This window comes from Dermochelys coriacea, chromosome 8 (assembly GCF_009764565.3).
Source record: "Dermochelys coriacea isolate rDerCor1 chromosome 8, rDerCor1.pri.v4, whole genome shotgun sequence".
Lineage (NCBI taxonomy): Eukaryota > Metazoa > Chordata > Testudines > Dermochelyidae > Dermochelys > Dermochelys coriacea.
In genome coordinates this window covers 46,375,555-46,393,212 of record NC_050075.1, presented here as the reverse complement: position 1 = coordinate 46,393,212, position 17,658 = coordinate 46,375,555, and the positions used below count along the sequence as shown (strand labels likewise).

The window sequence follows — 17,658 nt, the reverse complement described above, 5'->3', positions numbered from 1 at the left end:
AGGACTCATGGGCGATAATGAAGTCCCTGAGCATGCATCCACTGGCTACCCAGCGGAAACCATTCAAACCCCAGTAGCCACAACAATGCTTCTATCCTCTGAGAAAGGATTTTTATAGGAGATGGGGGTGTAATGGCAGGAGGAAGCCCTCCAACCCCCAGTCTGGACAAGGCCAGGGCCCGTCGAAGCCTCCTTCGGGCTCAAAACAGACCTTTTGAAGGGATGCTCGAAGACGATGTACCGGACCTCATTCAGGATCCTACCCAACCCTTCTTGAATCGTTATCCCACTTCCACTGTGCCTGCTCCCACATAACTAGACTGCTGGGTCCTCCGCACAGTGGAAGCGGGATACTCTCTCCAATTTTTTTCCTTCCCACCCTCCTTCCCCATCCCTCTTCAGGGACCCTTCTCACGAGCAACTCCTTATTCAGGAGGTTCAGGTGCTCCTCGCCATGGGGGTAATTGAGGAGGTTCCGAGGGAGCTAAGGGGTCTTACTCCCGATATTTCCTAATCCACAAGGCAAAGGGAGGGCTTAGGCCCATTCTGGACTGTGCGGTCTCAACAAGTTCATGGTAAAGTTGAAATTCCGCATGGTCTCCTTGGGCACAGTCATACCTTTCCTGGAGACTAGTACGGCGCCCTCAACATGAAGGACGCGTATTTCCGCATAGCGATTCATCTGGCACACAGACGCTTCCTCCGCTTTGTGGTCAGCTGCGAACATTATCAGTTCACGGCCCTTCCCTTCAGTCTCTCCATGGCTCCCTGAGTGTTTACACCAAATATACGGTGGTCGTGGCGGCCTTCCTTCATTGTCGGCTGGTGCAGGTATACCCTTACCTCGACAACTGGCTTATTCAGGGATGCATCAAAGAACAGGTGCAGTCCCACTTCTGCTTGGTCAAGGACACGTTTCCTCAGTTAGGCCTCCTTCTCAGTGTGGCGAAGTTGACACTAGAACCGACCCAGAGAATAGAATTCATCGGGGCAGTTCTGGACTCTCTGCAGGCACGAGTCCTCCTGCCAGATGCTTGTTTCCAAGCTATAGTGGCCGTCATTCGGAGCCTTCAGAGCTTCCCAACCTCGCCAGCAAGAAGTTGCTTGAGTCTTGTCAGCCACATGGCTTCCTGCACATATGTAACCAGGCATGCCAGATTTTGACTCCGCCCGTTACAAGCCTGGCTGGCATCGGTCTATCATCCAGGTTGAGAGCTCCATCAGAGTTCACCTTGTGGCTCTATCGGTTTATCACCCGGGTGCGAATGGCCGCTCTGTCTTGAGAAACCTGCCAGCCATGGGATTGTCAAGGGCCTGAACCTCCTCTACTCACAGCTTCGACAGCCAGTCCCTGCATGGGATCTTAACCTGGTCCTCTCCAGATGCATGGGGCCCGTTCGAGCTGCTGGCCACCTGCTCCCTCCTCTACCTCTCCTGGAAAACAGCTTTCCTGTTATCATGTCAGCGCAGCATGTCTCTGAGCTCAGAGCCCTTACCTCCAAACCACCCTACACTATCTTTCATAAAGATAAAGTGCAGCTTCGGCCTCATCTGGCCTTTCTTCCGAAGGTTGTATCAGGCTTCCATATCAACCAGGACATACTTCTTCCGATTTTTTTATCCAAAACCACACGCCAGTCACCAGGAATAGCGGCTGCACTCCTTTTTTGTCCGTAGGGTCCTTGCCTTCTAGATTGAGTGTACAAAACCGTTCAGGAAGACAATCCAACTCTTCATCATGGTGGCGGACCAGAGGAAAGGTCTCCTGGTTTCATCTCAGCGGATCTCCTCATGGATCATGTCCTGTATCCGTGCTTGCTATGATCTGGCTGGTGTATCAACCCCACCCCTCACTGTTCACTCCACAAGGGCCCAGGCCTCATCGGTGGCTTTTTTGGCCCAGGTGTCGATCCAGGAGATCTGCAGAGCCGTAACTTGGTCCTCAGTAAACACTTTTGCTTCGTACTATGCCATTGTCCATCAAGCAAGAGGCGACGTGGCGTTTGGTAGAGTGGTCCTACGATCCATGTTGCTTCACTCCGATCCCACCACCTAGATAAGGCTTGGGAGTTGCTTACATTGGAATTGATATGAGCAAGCTCTCGAAGAAGAAAAAATGGTTACTCACCTTTGTAACTATTCTTCAAGATGTGTTGCTCATATCCATTCCAAACCCGCTCCCCTTCTCCTCCGTCGGAGTAGCCGGCAAGAAGGAACTGAGAGGGCGCTAGATTGGCTGGGGTATATGAAGGCGCCACTCCAGGGGGCTCTGCAGCCGACCCACCAGATGTTGCTAGGGTAAAAATTCTCCGATGGCCGTGCACGCGGGCACACACACCTAAATTGGAATGGATATGAGCAACATATCTCGAAGAACAGTTACAAAGGTGAGTAACCGTTTTTTACCCCCTGCCTCCAGAGTGAGGGAGTCTTGTAGTAACTGAATGTTTAGTTCCCTACCACCACCAGCCCTCTCCTCTCCAGGCTATGCCAGCCCTGTCCTTTCCTTGCAGATTGACAGCATGTGCACCCTAGTCTCCAAGTTTCCTTAAAGTGCTCCCATGTGATATCCAGACCCTGACACCAGTTACCAACAAAAATCCTCTGTACTCCAGTTACCAGTTTTACTTAAACCACTGCAAAGAGCACTGTATAGAACACTTATAATGAAACAAAAGGTTTATTTAAGAAAGAATAGAGATTTCACTAGAAATAAGATAGTGGTGGAAACAGTTATAATACAAAACAAAATCATAAAATGTGAACTGGGACCTACACTTTCCTATTTAATAAAATAGGTCCCCTCCTCCCCAAAAGTTCCATCTGTTGTAGAGCTGGCTGGCTTCCAAGAAGCAATCTTTCATGAAAAATCTCTTCTCTTCCCCCCCACCCCCCCTTCAAGATGTCTCCTCAGTGAATGGATCCAAAGTGCCTCTCCCCACTCTTATACTCAGTCTTCTGTCTTTATTCATAGGCAGGGCAATCCACGGTCTGTTACAACGTTGCTTTTTCACCTCCAAGTGGTTTTGGTTGTTTGTAGTTGCCTATGATGGTTTTCTATTGACTGTTCCATGATGGGGCAATATTAGACCATTAAACCTCTCATTACATCACTGGCTAAGTTTGGAGGAGTGGTAACCCAATCCTGCATGAATAGGCCGTCACCAAGTAATATTACTCCAAGGTGACTCCTTTTAACCTTAAGACCATAAGGGCATAAACTTCAATAGAGTTACATTATTCCTCAGATATTATCTGTGCATATACCATGCCATGATTATGAACATCAGTAAGTCGCAAGCTTTCAATAGAGACCTTATATGTTAACCTTTATGGAAAAATACCTTGTAAGCAATGTTATCAGGTCTAAGACAAGAGTTGTTTGCAAAGAACCAGGGGACCTTTTGCCAAGGGGATTGTGTCACAATTATCCAGTGTTTTCAAACTGTGCATTGTTTTTCTTTAGCTAGATGTAATTACTGAATAATATAGATAGTGCCAGCTACTGACATTATCTAATTTCTTACTGAGAGCAGTTACAGCAAAAATGCTTATTGAGATAATGGTAGTAATTAGAAAAACTTGTAAACTTCATAGTTTGATTTAAGTTTTATAATTCTAAACTTGCAGCAGTTAACTTGTTAGTTTGATTATGGAGTTCTAGTTTAGCAAATGCTTGAAGATTCAACTCTCAGAAACTAATGTAGCTAACTTGACTTGAATTTGTTCAACAGCCTCAGATTTACCAGTTGTAACTTAGCAATTGGATAAATATAGCTGTGATTTTTCAGAAAAAAAATTAAATGCAAGCTTAATTTGAATTAAAACACTTTAAAATATTTTGTTTAGCTGCTCTATGCATACTTGTTTGTGGCTCATAGTCAGCAAGATAACATACAGATTCCCTTGAAATTGTCATACTTTTAAGGTTTCTTTCACCCATAAGCCATATTTTCATATTCCCAAAAAAGGGACAATAAATATGCTTCCTGAAAATTGCATATCTACCTTTCCTGTAGTTCTCTAGATACTTGTCCAAGATATCTATCGCAATATAAGACAGTAAGTCTGTAAATAGACTGACTTTAACAGCTCCAGCAGATGAGACAGCTCTTCTCAATCTTTTTGCTGAATTAAGTATTAACTTGGTTTTAAAGAGACACACTCAACTTCAAAACAGTTGAAAGTAGTCAAGGTGCGGTATATGCCCCCTCTTGTCCATCCAATTTTAATGGGTTTTCAACCACATTCTCCTGTTTTTACATGTTTTTTCTTTCTCCTGTTGACTGAGACACTCAGAAAAAAGCAGAAAGTGAATATACACATGATATTTTCAAATGCAAGAAGCTTTTCAATTTATTTAATCAAATCTATTCCAGTAATCTTAGGTTGTCAGCAAAAATATTCATACATCTGACATCCGATGAAGTGAGCTCACGAAAGCTTATGCTCAAATAAATTTTAGTCTCTAAGGTGCCTTTTCTTTTTGCAAGTACAGATAACACAGCTGCTACTCTGAAACCTACTTTAAAACCAACAGCATCCCTTTTAATAGAGCAGCTTCAGGAAAGCTTCTACACATCTCTCATTGGTGTTATATACCATAGAAACTTTTTTCTGCTGTGACGCATGCATTCATGAAGGGTGATTACTTTCTGTACATCATAGGTGATCTGTAAAGCTTCTTAAACGGAAACTAATGTACTAAATTAATTGTGTAATTTAAAGAAGTAAAGTTAAATGCATTTTGCAACAAGTATTCGTAAATTTAAAAAATTACGTAATTTCTCTAAAATGTTTGTCATTACAACTTTCCCTAATGCCAGCAACAGGATACATACTAAGAGAATTAAAATTTTAACGAAACGGTGTATGCTTGTTTAGTATTAAATTCAAGTAGCTAAGCAAATATTTCTTAGAAGAAACCTAGATATTGCCTCAAAACCAGCTTCAATCTGCTATTTTTACATTTGGCTCTGGTCTTGCATTCTCAAGTAATGAGAACTAAAAATGTTTTTAAAAATAAGGATAATGTGGGTTGCATCAAATTTTAACCAGCCTTTCATGTGCTTAACTTCCATTTCCTGACTTTTGTATGCTTAAGTATATAATTACATTAAAATCAAGGTAAAAACCTATTTTAAGGCAACATTCTGGTTGAGAATTTGTTGAAGTTTTAATGTATGCTATTGATACCTTAACTAGGGAACAAAACCTGGACAAGAAAGTGGAGTCGAGCTTGGAATAGAAACCATTCAGTTTGGAGCCCCAGCTTCTAGTGGTAGTGACAGTGAAGTTGGCCCTGTGCTTTCAGAGAAGCCTACTGACAAAATACCTGAACCAAAAGAGCAAAGACAGAAGCAGCCTCGGGCAGGACCCATCAAAGCACAAAAGGTAAGGGAGAAGATCTTTACTTAACAGTAGAAGCCTGTATATTGGGCTCCTGGGTGGCAGAGAAGTCCAGTCAAAAGGAAAAATACCAGAACTGTGGCTTGAAAAAAATTAAAGGAACTGTTACAGGTACGATCCAAATAAGACTGTGTGTTAGAGAAGATGCTGTGCATCAGTTTACACAGTTACCAAATCAGCTATGTAGAAAGATTAAAGTATAAATATATGCTGTCTGAGCAATCTAAGCCTCCTTCAGAACATCCAAACCTACTTTTTTAAAGTGGGGATGTCTTTAAATCACTTTTTTTCATAACAATAAAAAGCCTATCTTGGTTTTCCTTTAAAAATTGTGTATAGACATTATATTATTTATATGGTCATGTTTAGAGCCCCTAACTGATCTTCCTTTGCTAGTTGCATGCTAAAGTGCTTGTCCCCACAGGAATATTTAGCAGTCTAGAGGGGATGGAGGAGAAAACTCCTATGGTATAGGACAGACTGGATTGTCTGCTAACCAAACGGGTCCTGACCTCTCTTCCTCACCGTCAAATACACAGGCTTGTAGGAAATAGGGGGACAGGAAAAGTTGGGGGATAGGGGAAGAACACTGGTTTCTCACACTGCAGCAGCCCTCTCCAGTGTTTTGGAATAAGTTGATGGTTAAGGTACTGACCCCAGCCCTGAGTTCCCAGGTCCTCTTCCTGTTGCCTGAGTCCCAGCAGTGGTCCCAGTACACTTGTCTACTGGGAACCCGTTAGGTTTTTTTCTGAAGACAAATTGGTTACTTACCCCATCATGACTTAGAAAATTGAAGGTCATAAGAGTGCATCTACTTGTTAAAGAGCCAGCATAGTTTTGATAACCGTTACACTGACCAGATAGCCTGTAATCCAGTGACATTTGCATAATTAATGTTAATAGCAGCAGAGGACTACTCATACTAAAGGTTCATATAATTGACTTGATGAAAATACATTAGTAATCAACAACCTTATAAAATATAACTGAACTCAGTCTTGCATTAAGAACACGTGTATACTGTATGTGTGTCAAATCACTTGTATTGGAATTACGTAAAGGTGATCTGCAAAGGTAAAAAATGCCATATTGTTTTTATCACGTATACAGATTGTATAGGTAGAGAGTCTGTTTTTTTTCTGCTTGTTTCTACGTTACAAATATCGGGTCTTATCTACTTTGTTTTTGCTGGTAGGACTATAACCTCGTAAGACAAGAGAATTAAGTGAGCTATTGAAGGGGAAGAGATTTTTCAGTAAAATTAAACCCAAAGTTTTTAGTTAAGTCTCAAATGTTTAGGACTTCTCTTCACTAGAAGGTTGTACTGCTTTAACTATACTGCAATATACTGTGCTCGTGGATGGGATGGGATGGGAGAGGAGAGGAAGGGTGAGGCAGAACTAAGTGGCCACTCTAGCCAATACATTTCCCCCTCCTTTCTCAACAGCTTTTGAGCCCTACAGGTGCAAACTCTCTGGGTAGGAGTTGTCTTTGTCTCCATTTAGGGGCTTCCCCAGCAGGCAGACATGTAAAGAAGGGTCTCCTTTACTTGTCTCTGGAGCAATTAACCTCCTCATTCCTTGCCATGAAGTACTTGTGGTGGGGGAGAAACTGCCAGTCTCTCCCCTGCCCACCCTTAGCCTCCATTAATGCATTGAGGGCTGCTCTGCCTACCCTAGCCCAGTAGCTTTAAAGAGACATTATGCTGCTCCTGCTGCCTCACAGTCATAGCCACTGAACTGCTTCAAGCAGTCTACCCTCTAGTGGTGTCACCATCTATTAAGAAGGGAGTATCTTCTGAGTGGCATGGCATGGTATTAAACTTTTTCTTCCTTTGTGGCCACAGACTCCCAGAAGCCCCTCAGCGCTCTCCCTCCACACAGTTATACAGAAATCAGCTTTACATTTAAAAACATTGATAATATAGCCATATACCATCGCAGCCACCACTCCCGCAAAAGAAGACAGGGAAACACTTGCAAATTTGAGTTTGTTTAAAACTCTTTTAGTGCAAACAAAACTGTGGAGGAAATGTCTGGCAAACATCCATACCCCAGTGTCTCTTCAAGTTAGGGCTGAGAACCCTCCACCTCCAGTTTTCTAGGGCTCCAGCAAAAACAGAAGACTCAATATTCCTGATATTACTAAAGCTAAAAAAATCTGTTCAACATTGCTAGAAAAAACCTTTTGGGCTCTCTTTAGACAGTATATTTTAAAGTTCACTAGTGCAATTTTTTCTTCTTTGCAGATCACTTTTAATCTTTAGACTGATTATTTAATACTATGCCATTTAATATAGCACTCATAGTAGCTCTGCTTAGATCTTTGGCTTCCTGCTGATAATTAGTGCTTTTAAGTGACATGTGATACTCATCTGGTGGTGATTTAGGTGATACTCATCTGGTGCCAGATTAACGTATCTAACTAGACTAACCTTCCTTTTATTTAAAACAAAAAAAAACCCCAGACATACTGTTTACACCCTCAAGGAACAGTCACAGACTTTTGAGTCTTGGTAGATGTCAACAAAATGTTTTGACTAAACAGCCAACACTGACAAGTTAAAACGCTAATTTAGCTTCCAGACTTGAGTCCAGTAGAAAACAAAGAATATAAACCTGGTCCTATTGGGAAAGAGCGTTCGCTAAAGAACAGAAAGGTGAAGGATGCCCAGCAGGGAGAGCCCGAGGGACAGGAGAAGCCCAGTCCCACCACTGTCAGGAGTCCAGACCCTGTTTCGACAAAAGAAACCAAAGCCGCAAATGAACTGAGTACTGAAATAGGAACAATTATCTCTGTCTCTGCTCCAGAGTTTGGAACAAATGCAAAGGTAAGACAAAAAGTGGCACATTTCTTGAACATTACTGAACAATGTGTGTAAAAGAGAGATTTCATTAACTGTAACCCATTATTGGCATTTAATATCTGAATCAGCTATGACATTTACTTGCCTGCTGATGAAATCATTCAATATTACATAGAAGAACTTACAAAACATTGGAGTTGAAAAGTTAGACCATTTGCCTGTAGTTGTTCTCAGGAAGTAATATTTAAAAATAGAACACTGCTATGGATCATGTGCCCTGTATGTGACTGGGGTTGACGTGTTCTAAACTGTTACACTGCCTCATGAGAGATTACAAGTGCTCACTAAGCTATAGAAAATAAGTCTGTGCCCTGAGCCCTAAGTTCTGGTCTGTGGGGAATAGCACCAAAGAGGTTGGAGTAGGCAGAAGCCTTAAACTTCAAATCGGGCACTGAGTGTATCCAAGTTGCACAAGAGCAATGTGGTCCGCCATCATCAGAGAGCTGTAGCAAAATGTTGGAGGGAGACTCAATTTGCAAGTTTGAATACCACAGCAAAGGAAACAAGCTTCAAGATAAGCTTTAGTATGGAAACATTTTCAAAAGCACGTAAAGAATTTAGATGTCCAAATCCTATTGAGTTTCAATGAGACTTCAATTCTTTTGAAAACTGCTGTGGAACATGTTGAAGACACTTAAGCGTCACTGTACGTTCTCTGCAGATTTTCTCTGATTTTATGGAGACCTTTTGTAATAACACTTAACAGGAAGACCTCTGCTTTGCTTGCTTTCAGACCTGATTCTTAGTTCTGTACTGACAGCACAAAATTGGGGGGAGGGGTAGGAATAACCAAGGCTTTCCAGTGATCCTCTGCTGTTGTGATAGCTCCTCTGGGGTCTATTGAATCCAGTATAACTTCAAAGCGGCCTACAGATTATTTGAATTTACACCAAAGAACTAGCCCAGCACACAGCTGGTGCAAGATTGAGCACAAAGATTGAGAATGCGACTGCAGAAATTAAGCTTTTTATCTATCAACTGGAGATGGGGAAGTGGACATTTTAAATAGGAACTGGTGGTTGTTTCAGTAGCAGGTGGGCACATACCACCTGCTGGCAAGACAATTTAATGACTCGGGACTTCCAGTTTGTAATGTTCTGTCTGTTGCCTGCAGATAGTCAATCTTGAGCAAGAAGTATTGCTCTGTTGCTAGCAGTGACATTGTACTTGATAGGTTGAGGAATCTGAGATACTAGTGACTCATAGATTCATAGATACTAAGGTCAGAAGGGACCATTCTGACTCCAAGAATGTTTAAATAATTCTAAGTTAGCCAAACTAACTTAAAAAAAGCTAAGAGCATATCTGTGATCCTTCAAGCTGAGTTGCCACATGCTCTCCAGTGAACTGGAAGAAATCTGCAGAGCGGTTATTGGAGGCTGCACATCCTTGGAAAGGTTCACCCTTGAGAGACATGAGGGGTGGTACATAACCTCTGCCATGGAGAAGAGGTAGTCTCTGAAATCTCTGTTCTAGCCTAAAGAATGTTTCTCCTGTTGCCAGCAGTGGAAAGTTTGTTTTAAGATGTGTTGGTGAGTTTGAGTAAATAGTGGGTGCTGCAGTTTTTAATCTTGTCTGTATCTGTGTATTGGCTTCCCTGAACCAGCAGACTTAAATGGCTTAAGCCCACCAAAAACTGGTAAGATGAAAAGTGTAACCTCTGAGGTGCTGAAGTAGTATTTTTGGTGACTGGCTCAGGAGACCATGACTGCATCTTACTTTATATATAAATCTTGGCTTGGGCCTAGTTCCTTTATTATCAGAGTCCAGTGGGTTTTTTGTAACCTCTTGTTCTAGGACTAGAGCATCCCATTGAGGCCTCTCAGGATAAAGAGAACATAATCATCTTTGCCTGACTCTTCCCAGGAAGCATTCAGAATGGGAAAGATGCCTCAGCTGACTACCCAAAAGCAAGGCCATGGATAGTGGCACTAGCAGCATACGTTGACATCCTTTTGTCCTCTCCCTAATCCCAAGAAGTTACAGGCAACCCACAAAGGGAGAAATTGGCTTTTGTGATATTTTGGCTCCTTTATTAAGTATAAAGAAGACTTGAAAGGGTGGGATTGTTCTTTTAAGTTTTTTTAAACGTAAGTTGAAGCTATCGGAGTATCAAGTCTGGTGTCTGCAGGAAGCTTAAAGAACCAGAGTGCTGAAATGGGAGCTATCCCAGCCCTTAGCTGAAATGCTCACACAGATCTTTTCTCCCAGCTGTTTGAGTTAAATAGGTGTTAACAAAACGGTGTTTTCAACAGTTTACCTAAATATTCCTTGCCCTCTCAGTTCAAATTTCACTCATTACTGTGATGTCATAATCGTGTTCTCCAGTCACCCATTGTCGTCCTCCATGAAAAACAGGTAGACAAATCTTAAATTTTGAGTATAAAACCAAGCAGGAAAACTATATTTAGAAGAGAAACTTTCAAGCTTTTTTAAAACTTTACCAAAGCAAAACACAAATCTCTGCAGGTCACCTTTGAGGTAGTGGCGCCATCAACTTCAAATCTAGTTTTTAAAGTAGTTTTAGGTAATCATGCCTGTCCCTAAGTTCCTCTGCCAGCTTTGTTTTCCAGCCACATTTTTGTATCTTTAAAATGTTTTTCTCTCCTTATTCCTTGGAGGACCTAGTCAGACAAAGTGAAACGGACTGTACAAGGAAAAACAGATGTTGGCTATACAGTTCTCTAAAATGCACAAGTATAACCAAATGAAAAATAGGGGGAAAGTTTTCCTCTATTCTGTTGTATTAATTTTAGATAGCATTAAAAGTAAATAATTTTCAAACAAGTGATTTTAAAGTTTTTAAACTAAACACAGTGAGCAGTCTCTTTAATAATGATAAAAAAAGCCTACTGCTCATGTAAGAGGATGGTGAGTTTTCCCTCTGTCAGGTTGCAACAGTCAAGTGTACCTTGTCTGCTAGTCCAGAACCACAGAGCAGAGTACTTCACCCATTCAAAAAAAGCTTCATGAGAGCACCCATGTTTAGTCATGCTCTTTACATTATAAATATAGAAAATGTCAGCATGATGATGATCCATATATTATGAGGAGATTATGGAGTTGCTGCTGCATCTCATTTGTTTCAACAGTTTTATGTTTCTATGGTGAGACAACTCTTGCTGTCTTCTAAATCTAAATAAACAAACCACACTGGCCTCTCCACCTCCCCCAGAAATCAATAAAATGGTATGTAAACCACATCTTGCAATTCATAGGTACAGTCAACAAAATCAGTCCTACCAGTTTTGAAAGTAATGGAATCCACCTGGTACTGACTTGTAGTTAATGGAAGCTGGTTCTTTAAAAGAAGCTAAAATGTCCCAATGGACCTGGGAAATTGCTTCATTTGCAGCCTAAAATGGATGAGCATCCTCCCACCTCAATCTAGAAACAAATCAAACTTCATTTCAGATAATACAGAATGTAGCTTTAAACCAGCCTTTTCCTTCACTGCAAGTTCTCTTCTCAATGCCAACTCTTCTCTGTCTCTCGTCTTCTAGATTCATCTCAGCTTCGTACAACATTCTCCTCCTTTTAGGCAACTTGGGGTAGCTGGGAAACTTGACCCCTCTGTTTCAACTTCTGATTGCCCATACAAGTTAAAAGAAAGCTTACAAGTATACTTCTCATTTTTTTCTTGATACTGCTTTGGAATTTTATTTAGATAAATAGAAATTATTTTATTGGTTTCTTCAGTATAATATTAATAAAGTAAAATTATTTTAATAAATTAATAAATAAATAAATAAAATAAAATAAAAATAAATAAAAAAAAATAATAAAATAAAAATAAATAAATAACATCCTTGAACTACAAAAGGCTAAGACAGTCAAGTAGAGCCAAGAGGAAGTATTTTTTTAGTTTCAAAGACAACTTTTAAACTTTGCTTTTAGTGTTGTAACCTTGTTGGTCCCAGGATATTAAAGAGACAAGGTGGGTGAGATAATATATTTTATTGGACCAACTTCTGTTGGTGAAAGAGACCACCTTTTGAGCTGCACAGCTTCTTTGGATTTTGAGAAGGTACTCTGTGTCATCATAGCTAAGGCTAAGATTTTGTCATGGTTATTTTTAGTAAGTCATGGACATGTCACAGGTAATGAACAAAAATACACAGAATCCATGACCTGTCTGTTACACTTGCTGCTGCAGCTCCATGGTTTCCCCCATCACTGTGGCAGCTGGAAGCTTCAGGATGACCATATATTCCAAAGAGAAAACGGGACCCCCCAGCCGCTCACCCAAGGTATTCTCCCTCCCCCCGCAAGGCGGTCGCCCATTGCTGGAAACCTGAGAAGGGCCCCCTCAGGAGTCTGTCACTTTCGCTGGAACTTTGCAAAGGGCTTCTTGTCGCTGCTGTTGCCTGTCACTGGAACCCTGCCAGGGCCCCGCTGGCTGCCAGCTCCAGAGTCCTGCAACCCTTGGGGCTGAAGCAGAGACTCTCAGGGAGATCTCTGGAATGGTTCTGTGACTTCTGTGACATAAATGTAACCTTAATTGTAGCTAAATAAAAGGTGGAACAGATGGTTTAGTGTAAATAGTTAACACATTGTAAAAGACCATTTAAGGTGAAGTGACCTGTTAGCACCTCTGCAGGACAAAAAGTGGAGTTAGTGGGTTAGGGCTTGGCTGCACTACTAAATTAAACTGGACAGTCTCTACGTAAAAGAATGGACACAAATCAGACGTCAAGAATTATAATTTCAAAAACCAGTTGGAGAACATTTCAATCTCTCTGGTCACTCGATTACAGACCTAAGAGTGGCTATCCTTCAACAAAAAAGCTTCAAAAACAGACTCCAACGAGAGACTGCTGAATTGGAATTAATTTGCAAACTGGATACAATTAACTTAGGCTTGAATAGAGACTGGGAATGGATGAGTCATTACACTAAGTAAAACTATTTCCCCATGTTATTTCTCCCCCCCACCCCACCCCCCCACTGTTCCTCTGATATTCTTGTTAACTGCTGGAATTAGCCTACCTTGCTTGTCACCATGAAAGGTTTTCCTCCTCCTCCCCCCCCCCCCCCCCATGGCTTATCTTAAATGATCACTCTCCTTACAGGTTTCAGAGCAGCAGCCGTGTTAGTCTGTATTCGCAAAAAGAAAAGGAGTACTTGTGGCACCTTAGAGACTAACAAATTTATTAGAGCATAAGCTTTCGTGAGCTACAGCTCACTGCATCCGATGCAGTGAGCTGTAGCTCACGAAAGCTTATGCTCTAATTTGTTAGTCTCTAAGGTGCCACAAGTACTGCTTTTCTTTTTGAGAATACAGACTAACATGGCTGCTTCTCTGAAACCTACTAAATTAAGTTGACTTAAGTCCAGGTACAGCCATCTGCAGTAATTAAAGCAGTGTTTCACATCCACACTATGCTCTTCTGTCATTTGTGCATGTCCTCACCTGGAGTGCTTCCACTGACTGAAGTGGGGCACTGACAGCTAGAGCCCCGCTACCCTGGGGCGCACAGCTGGAACCCCCGACCCGAGGCTGACAACCCAAGCTGTCAGCCCAGCACAGGGCTCACAGCTGGAGTATAGGCTGGCAGGTTCCCTGCAACACAGTAGCCGGTCTGCGAGTGCCCAGCTGGAGCCAGGATTCTGGGGGCTGCCATGGTCTCCACACTGCAGCAGCAGCCCTGGAAGTCACATCTGCAAGCAGGATTCTTGGCGCTAGTAGGCTCCCATCTCCAGGACAGGGAGCCTACCAGCAGTGAAATTGACATTTGTGTCAGTTTCACAGCTGCTGCTATTCCATATTCCGGCTCCAGTTGTCACTCCATCTCTGTCTCCTTCCTCAAAGGGAACCTCAAAATAAAACCTTCAGAAGACAAGCCTGGAAGCTTAAATTCATAACTTTGCTAGACAGTCAAAATCATGGTTTTAATAAAGACACTGGATTTATGGCTCATTACAGCAATCTAGCCCACTAACCTCCATTTTTTGTCCTGACTGCTGAAGTGTTAACTGGCCACTTCACCTTAAATTGTCTTTTACAATATGCTAGCTATTTATGCTAAACCATGTGTTCCACTGGTATTTATCTATGAATGAGTACCTTTCACAGACCAGACCTGAAGAGCTCTGTGTAGCTCGAAAGCTTGTCTTTTTTTCACAATCACAAGTTGGTCTAATAAAATACTTCACCTCACCCACCTTGCGTTTCTAGCAGCCTTTAATTTTTAGTTCAGTAAAAGAATTCTTCCAACAAGACGGGTGTTGCCTAAACACACAGTTTGTGGAATGCTTCTTGTAGTTAAGGCACTTGATTGGTATTCTAGGATTTTGGCCAACATCCTGAAGGCTATCCATCACTTAACATCCATTGAGTTATTTAAATATATTTGATTATCAAATTCAAGCATATGTGCAATTTTATTTATAATCCCAAAGAATTGTTGGTTGATAGAAATCCTAGGTTTTAAATGCCTCAACAGCTTCACGAGGAAGAAGTTTAAATGTAAAGCATCTACTGTCAGTTCTGTCTGCTATCTCTGTGGCAGATTGACGTTCATTGATTTAGTGACCATGTACTTTCACATTCTGATTTGCACCATTCCTGATGAAGTTCCTCAAGTTTCTTTCTGAAATAAGAACATCTTGTCAAGAGACCCTTCCTTTGGTTGTGCTGATGACTTCTTGGGGGTTTAATCAATATCTTGGTAGTGACTATCACAGCCTTGAGAATGCAGTGAGTATACACTTGTTTTCATAGGCAGGCAATGGGCTTGATCCTTCACTGTTACTAATTCAGTGTAATTACACTTGCATAATATGAAGAATCAGGCCTCATAAATTCATAAAGACCTGTAACTTAATAAGTGGCAAATACAGCAACCCTGCTAGTGAAATTCTTTAAGTCAACTCGTTTCAGTCTTGTCCCAAACAATGTTCAGCCCTGTAAGAGTGAAGATAATGAGAAGCCTGGTGCAGGCTCTTAAAACCAAAGTAACTTCTAAAAGATGCAGACATCTAAAGTATCTAACTTTACAGTGCCTGCTAGAACATCACTCTGTTCAGGCTGCTAGGATCTTCGGATTAGGTTCCACAAGTGACCACTCCAGTGACTACTGCATCCTGAGATCGTACTTGGAAGAGTGTGGTCAGAAGTATGTATTCCATGTACTTTGACAACCAGAGGAGGACAAGAACTGAACCGTATTATTCAAGTTATTTCTCTTCACCAGCCCTAGCAGGGAGTGGTGGCAGTGGATACTAACTCAATGGAGAGACCCCATTGGAAGCCAATATCAGTACAGAGAACACAGAGCAGGAATTTCAGAGCAATATCAAGCAACATACCTAGCTTGTTCCCTGAAAATGTTTCTGCTGGAAGTCATCACCTAATGAGGATTAAGGACAATGACTTTCTTGAACAAAGGGGGATGTATGTACAGTATCCTGGTAATCCCCGGCAGCAGCTAGTTCAGTTAAAAGTGAACCTTGGATCTTAGTGCAGGGAAACCTAAATAGGAGGGCAGATGAGCACAGCAGAATGATCCTGGATAAGGAAGACTGGAACTTTTCATCCTCATCTGTTCCATGAAATCACTTTCCAGTGCAGAAAAATCCAAGGGGGAGCTTGTCTCATCCATGGAAAAATCATAAAAGGTAGTTTCCAGAAGGAATCCAAACAATAGCCGTTGACTGTCTCCCCCCTAGTATTGGGCCAAGGATCATCTTTATACCTTTTCCCAATATTTCTGAACGCGAGGTGTTTTTAAAAAGTTAATCTCACATAGTAATTAGCAGACCTAGAAATGGCAATTTGGTCTTCCTTTAGGTTCTAAACCAGACCCAACATCCTTTTGCAAGGACTAATTCTACAACTCTATCTAGTTGCACTAAGCATGGTAGTATAGCTTTAGAAAAGGAATCATGGAGACAGAAATGCTGTTTGGAAGAGGGCATAAAACCTGTCTTTGTATTCCCAAGAATTGGCTTTGAATGCTCATACAAGAATTTTAATATGACTTCAGGAACTAGTGCAAGGAGTTTTCCATCCTGTGATGAGCTAGTAAAAATTCTTCATTTTTACTTTGAGTTGACTTCTTAGTTACCTTTTTAAAACTTGATAAGATCTTGCCATTTCCAGCTCAGTTTTTCACTGGCCATTGCCACCAGTGAAATTTCTTATGTGCACTTTGATTTCTCCATCTGTTCATCTTTTCAGAAAAGATAAGTCTCAGCTCTTTAGAGAAGTGCATATTCATCCCCCCCATTCTTTTTTTAATCTGGAGAGCCTTATCTTTCATATGCTTACCTAAGAAACATCTGATCTTATTTTTATACTGTTTTCTTCTGTGTTTTATAGCCATGTGCCAAATATTAAAAGCCATTAAAAGTTGTATTTAGCTTCGAAAAGCTATCATCTGGACCGCATACATGATTAAAGGCAAGGCTTTCCTGGGATATGTTGCCTCTGACAGAGCTGAAATCTTCCACAAATTCTTCTAGTGCAAAGTAACTCAGCAGTGAGAATTGCTGGACATGCCTTCTAAGAAAATAAATTAATAGGTGTGATGAAATTGTCATCATACTGCTTGGTGAACTGCTTCTATGTAAAAGATAGTCAAACCACTCTCTGAAAAGACTACACCTGAGACTAGAAAACCTAGTTTAGATAGGGGGTTCGTTTTAATGGACTTATTTTTCTTCACAGGAGTCTGTGACAGACTACACTACACCTTCTTCTCATCCTAACACTGTGGCTGCTAGCAGTACAAAAATGGAGGAGGCTTTGGTGACTAATGTAAGTCTATTGTAGAGAATCTCTTGACCTAGAACAGGGAAAATGTATTTATACTCTTGTCTTCCTTTTTTAAAAGCACACAATGTTACATTCAGTTAGCTATTAGTGAGGTTTCCATTATGTTAACCAGGTGTTCATTGTGTAATTCCACTGTAAAAAATAACTTCAGTTTGGTTAGTGTCTGTCTCTGAGTCCTTTGTGTGTTTCATGGTGTTTCTTGTTTTTAAAACGACGAAAAATTTGGAAGCCTATGTAAGGTAAAGATATTTTTAGAGGATACTTGAAAAGAGATGGTGTCAAGATTCAGGAAGACTGTTTCAGATAGCAGGAATTACAGAGAAGTTACCCTCAACAGCATTTGTGAGACTAAGGGAAAGAAGAGGCCTGTACTAGTAGTTAGAGGTGGAGTCTGTAAGATAAGCTAAGGGAAGTCCCCAAAAGACTTGTTTTTAAAGAATTATTTTGATCTGGATCCTGAAACTAATTGTGGCTATCAAATGTGAGGGAACCAATTTAGTGGAGTGTTTAAAGTAGACAGCAGAATTCAATCATAATGCTTGAAGTACTTCTCACAAAGCCAGCAATACTGGCTTTGTGGATTTGTTGTATGTATTAGTTTTTC

At 41.2% G+C, this 17,658-nt stretch overlaps 1 protein-coding gene across 48 annotated transcripts in view; it reads left to right on the top strand.

Annotated features, from left to right (window-relative positions):
- Window positions 1-17,658, top strand: part of PRRC2C (proline rich coiled-coil 2C) — a 123,021-nt gene that overhangs the window by 56,319 nt on the left and 49,044 nt on the right. For 40 of the 48 annotated variants that reach the window (XR_006273885.1, XR_006273887.1, XR_006273886.1 and 37 more), the window contains 3 exons: window positions 5,206-5,394; window positions 7,988-8,239; window positions 16,947-17,036. Coding sequence is in view for 45 of the 48 variants with exons in the window: in XM_038412175.2 (XP_038268103.1) it covers window positions 5,206-5,394; window positions 7,988-8,239; window positions 16,947-17,036 (531 nt within the window). In the remaining 3 variants the exon portion in view is untranslated. The remainder of the gene's footprint in view (window positions 1-5,205; window positions 5,395-7,987; window positions 8,240-16,946; window positions 17,037-17,658) is intronic. The other 8 variants (XM_043491224.1, XM_043491221.1, XM_038412165.2 and 5 more) reach the window with 1 other exon arrangement.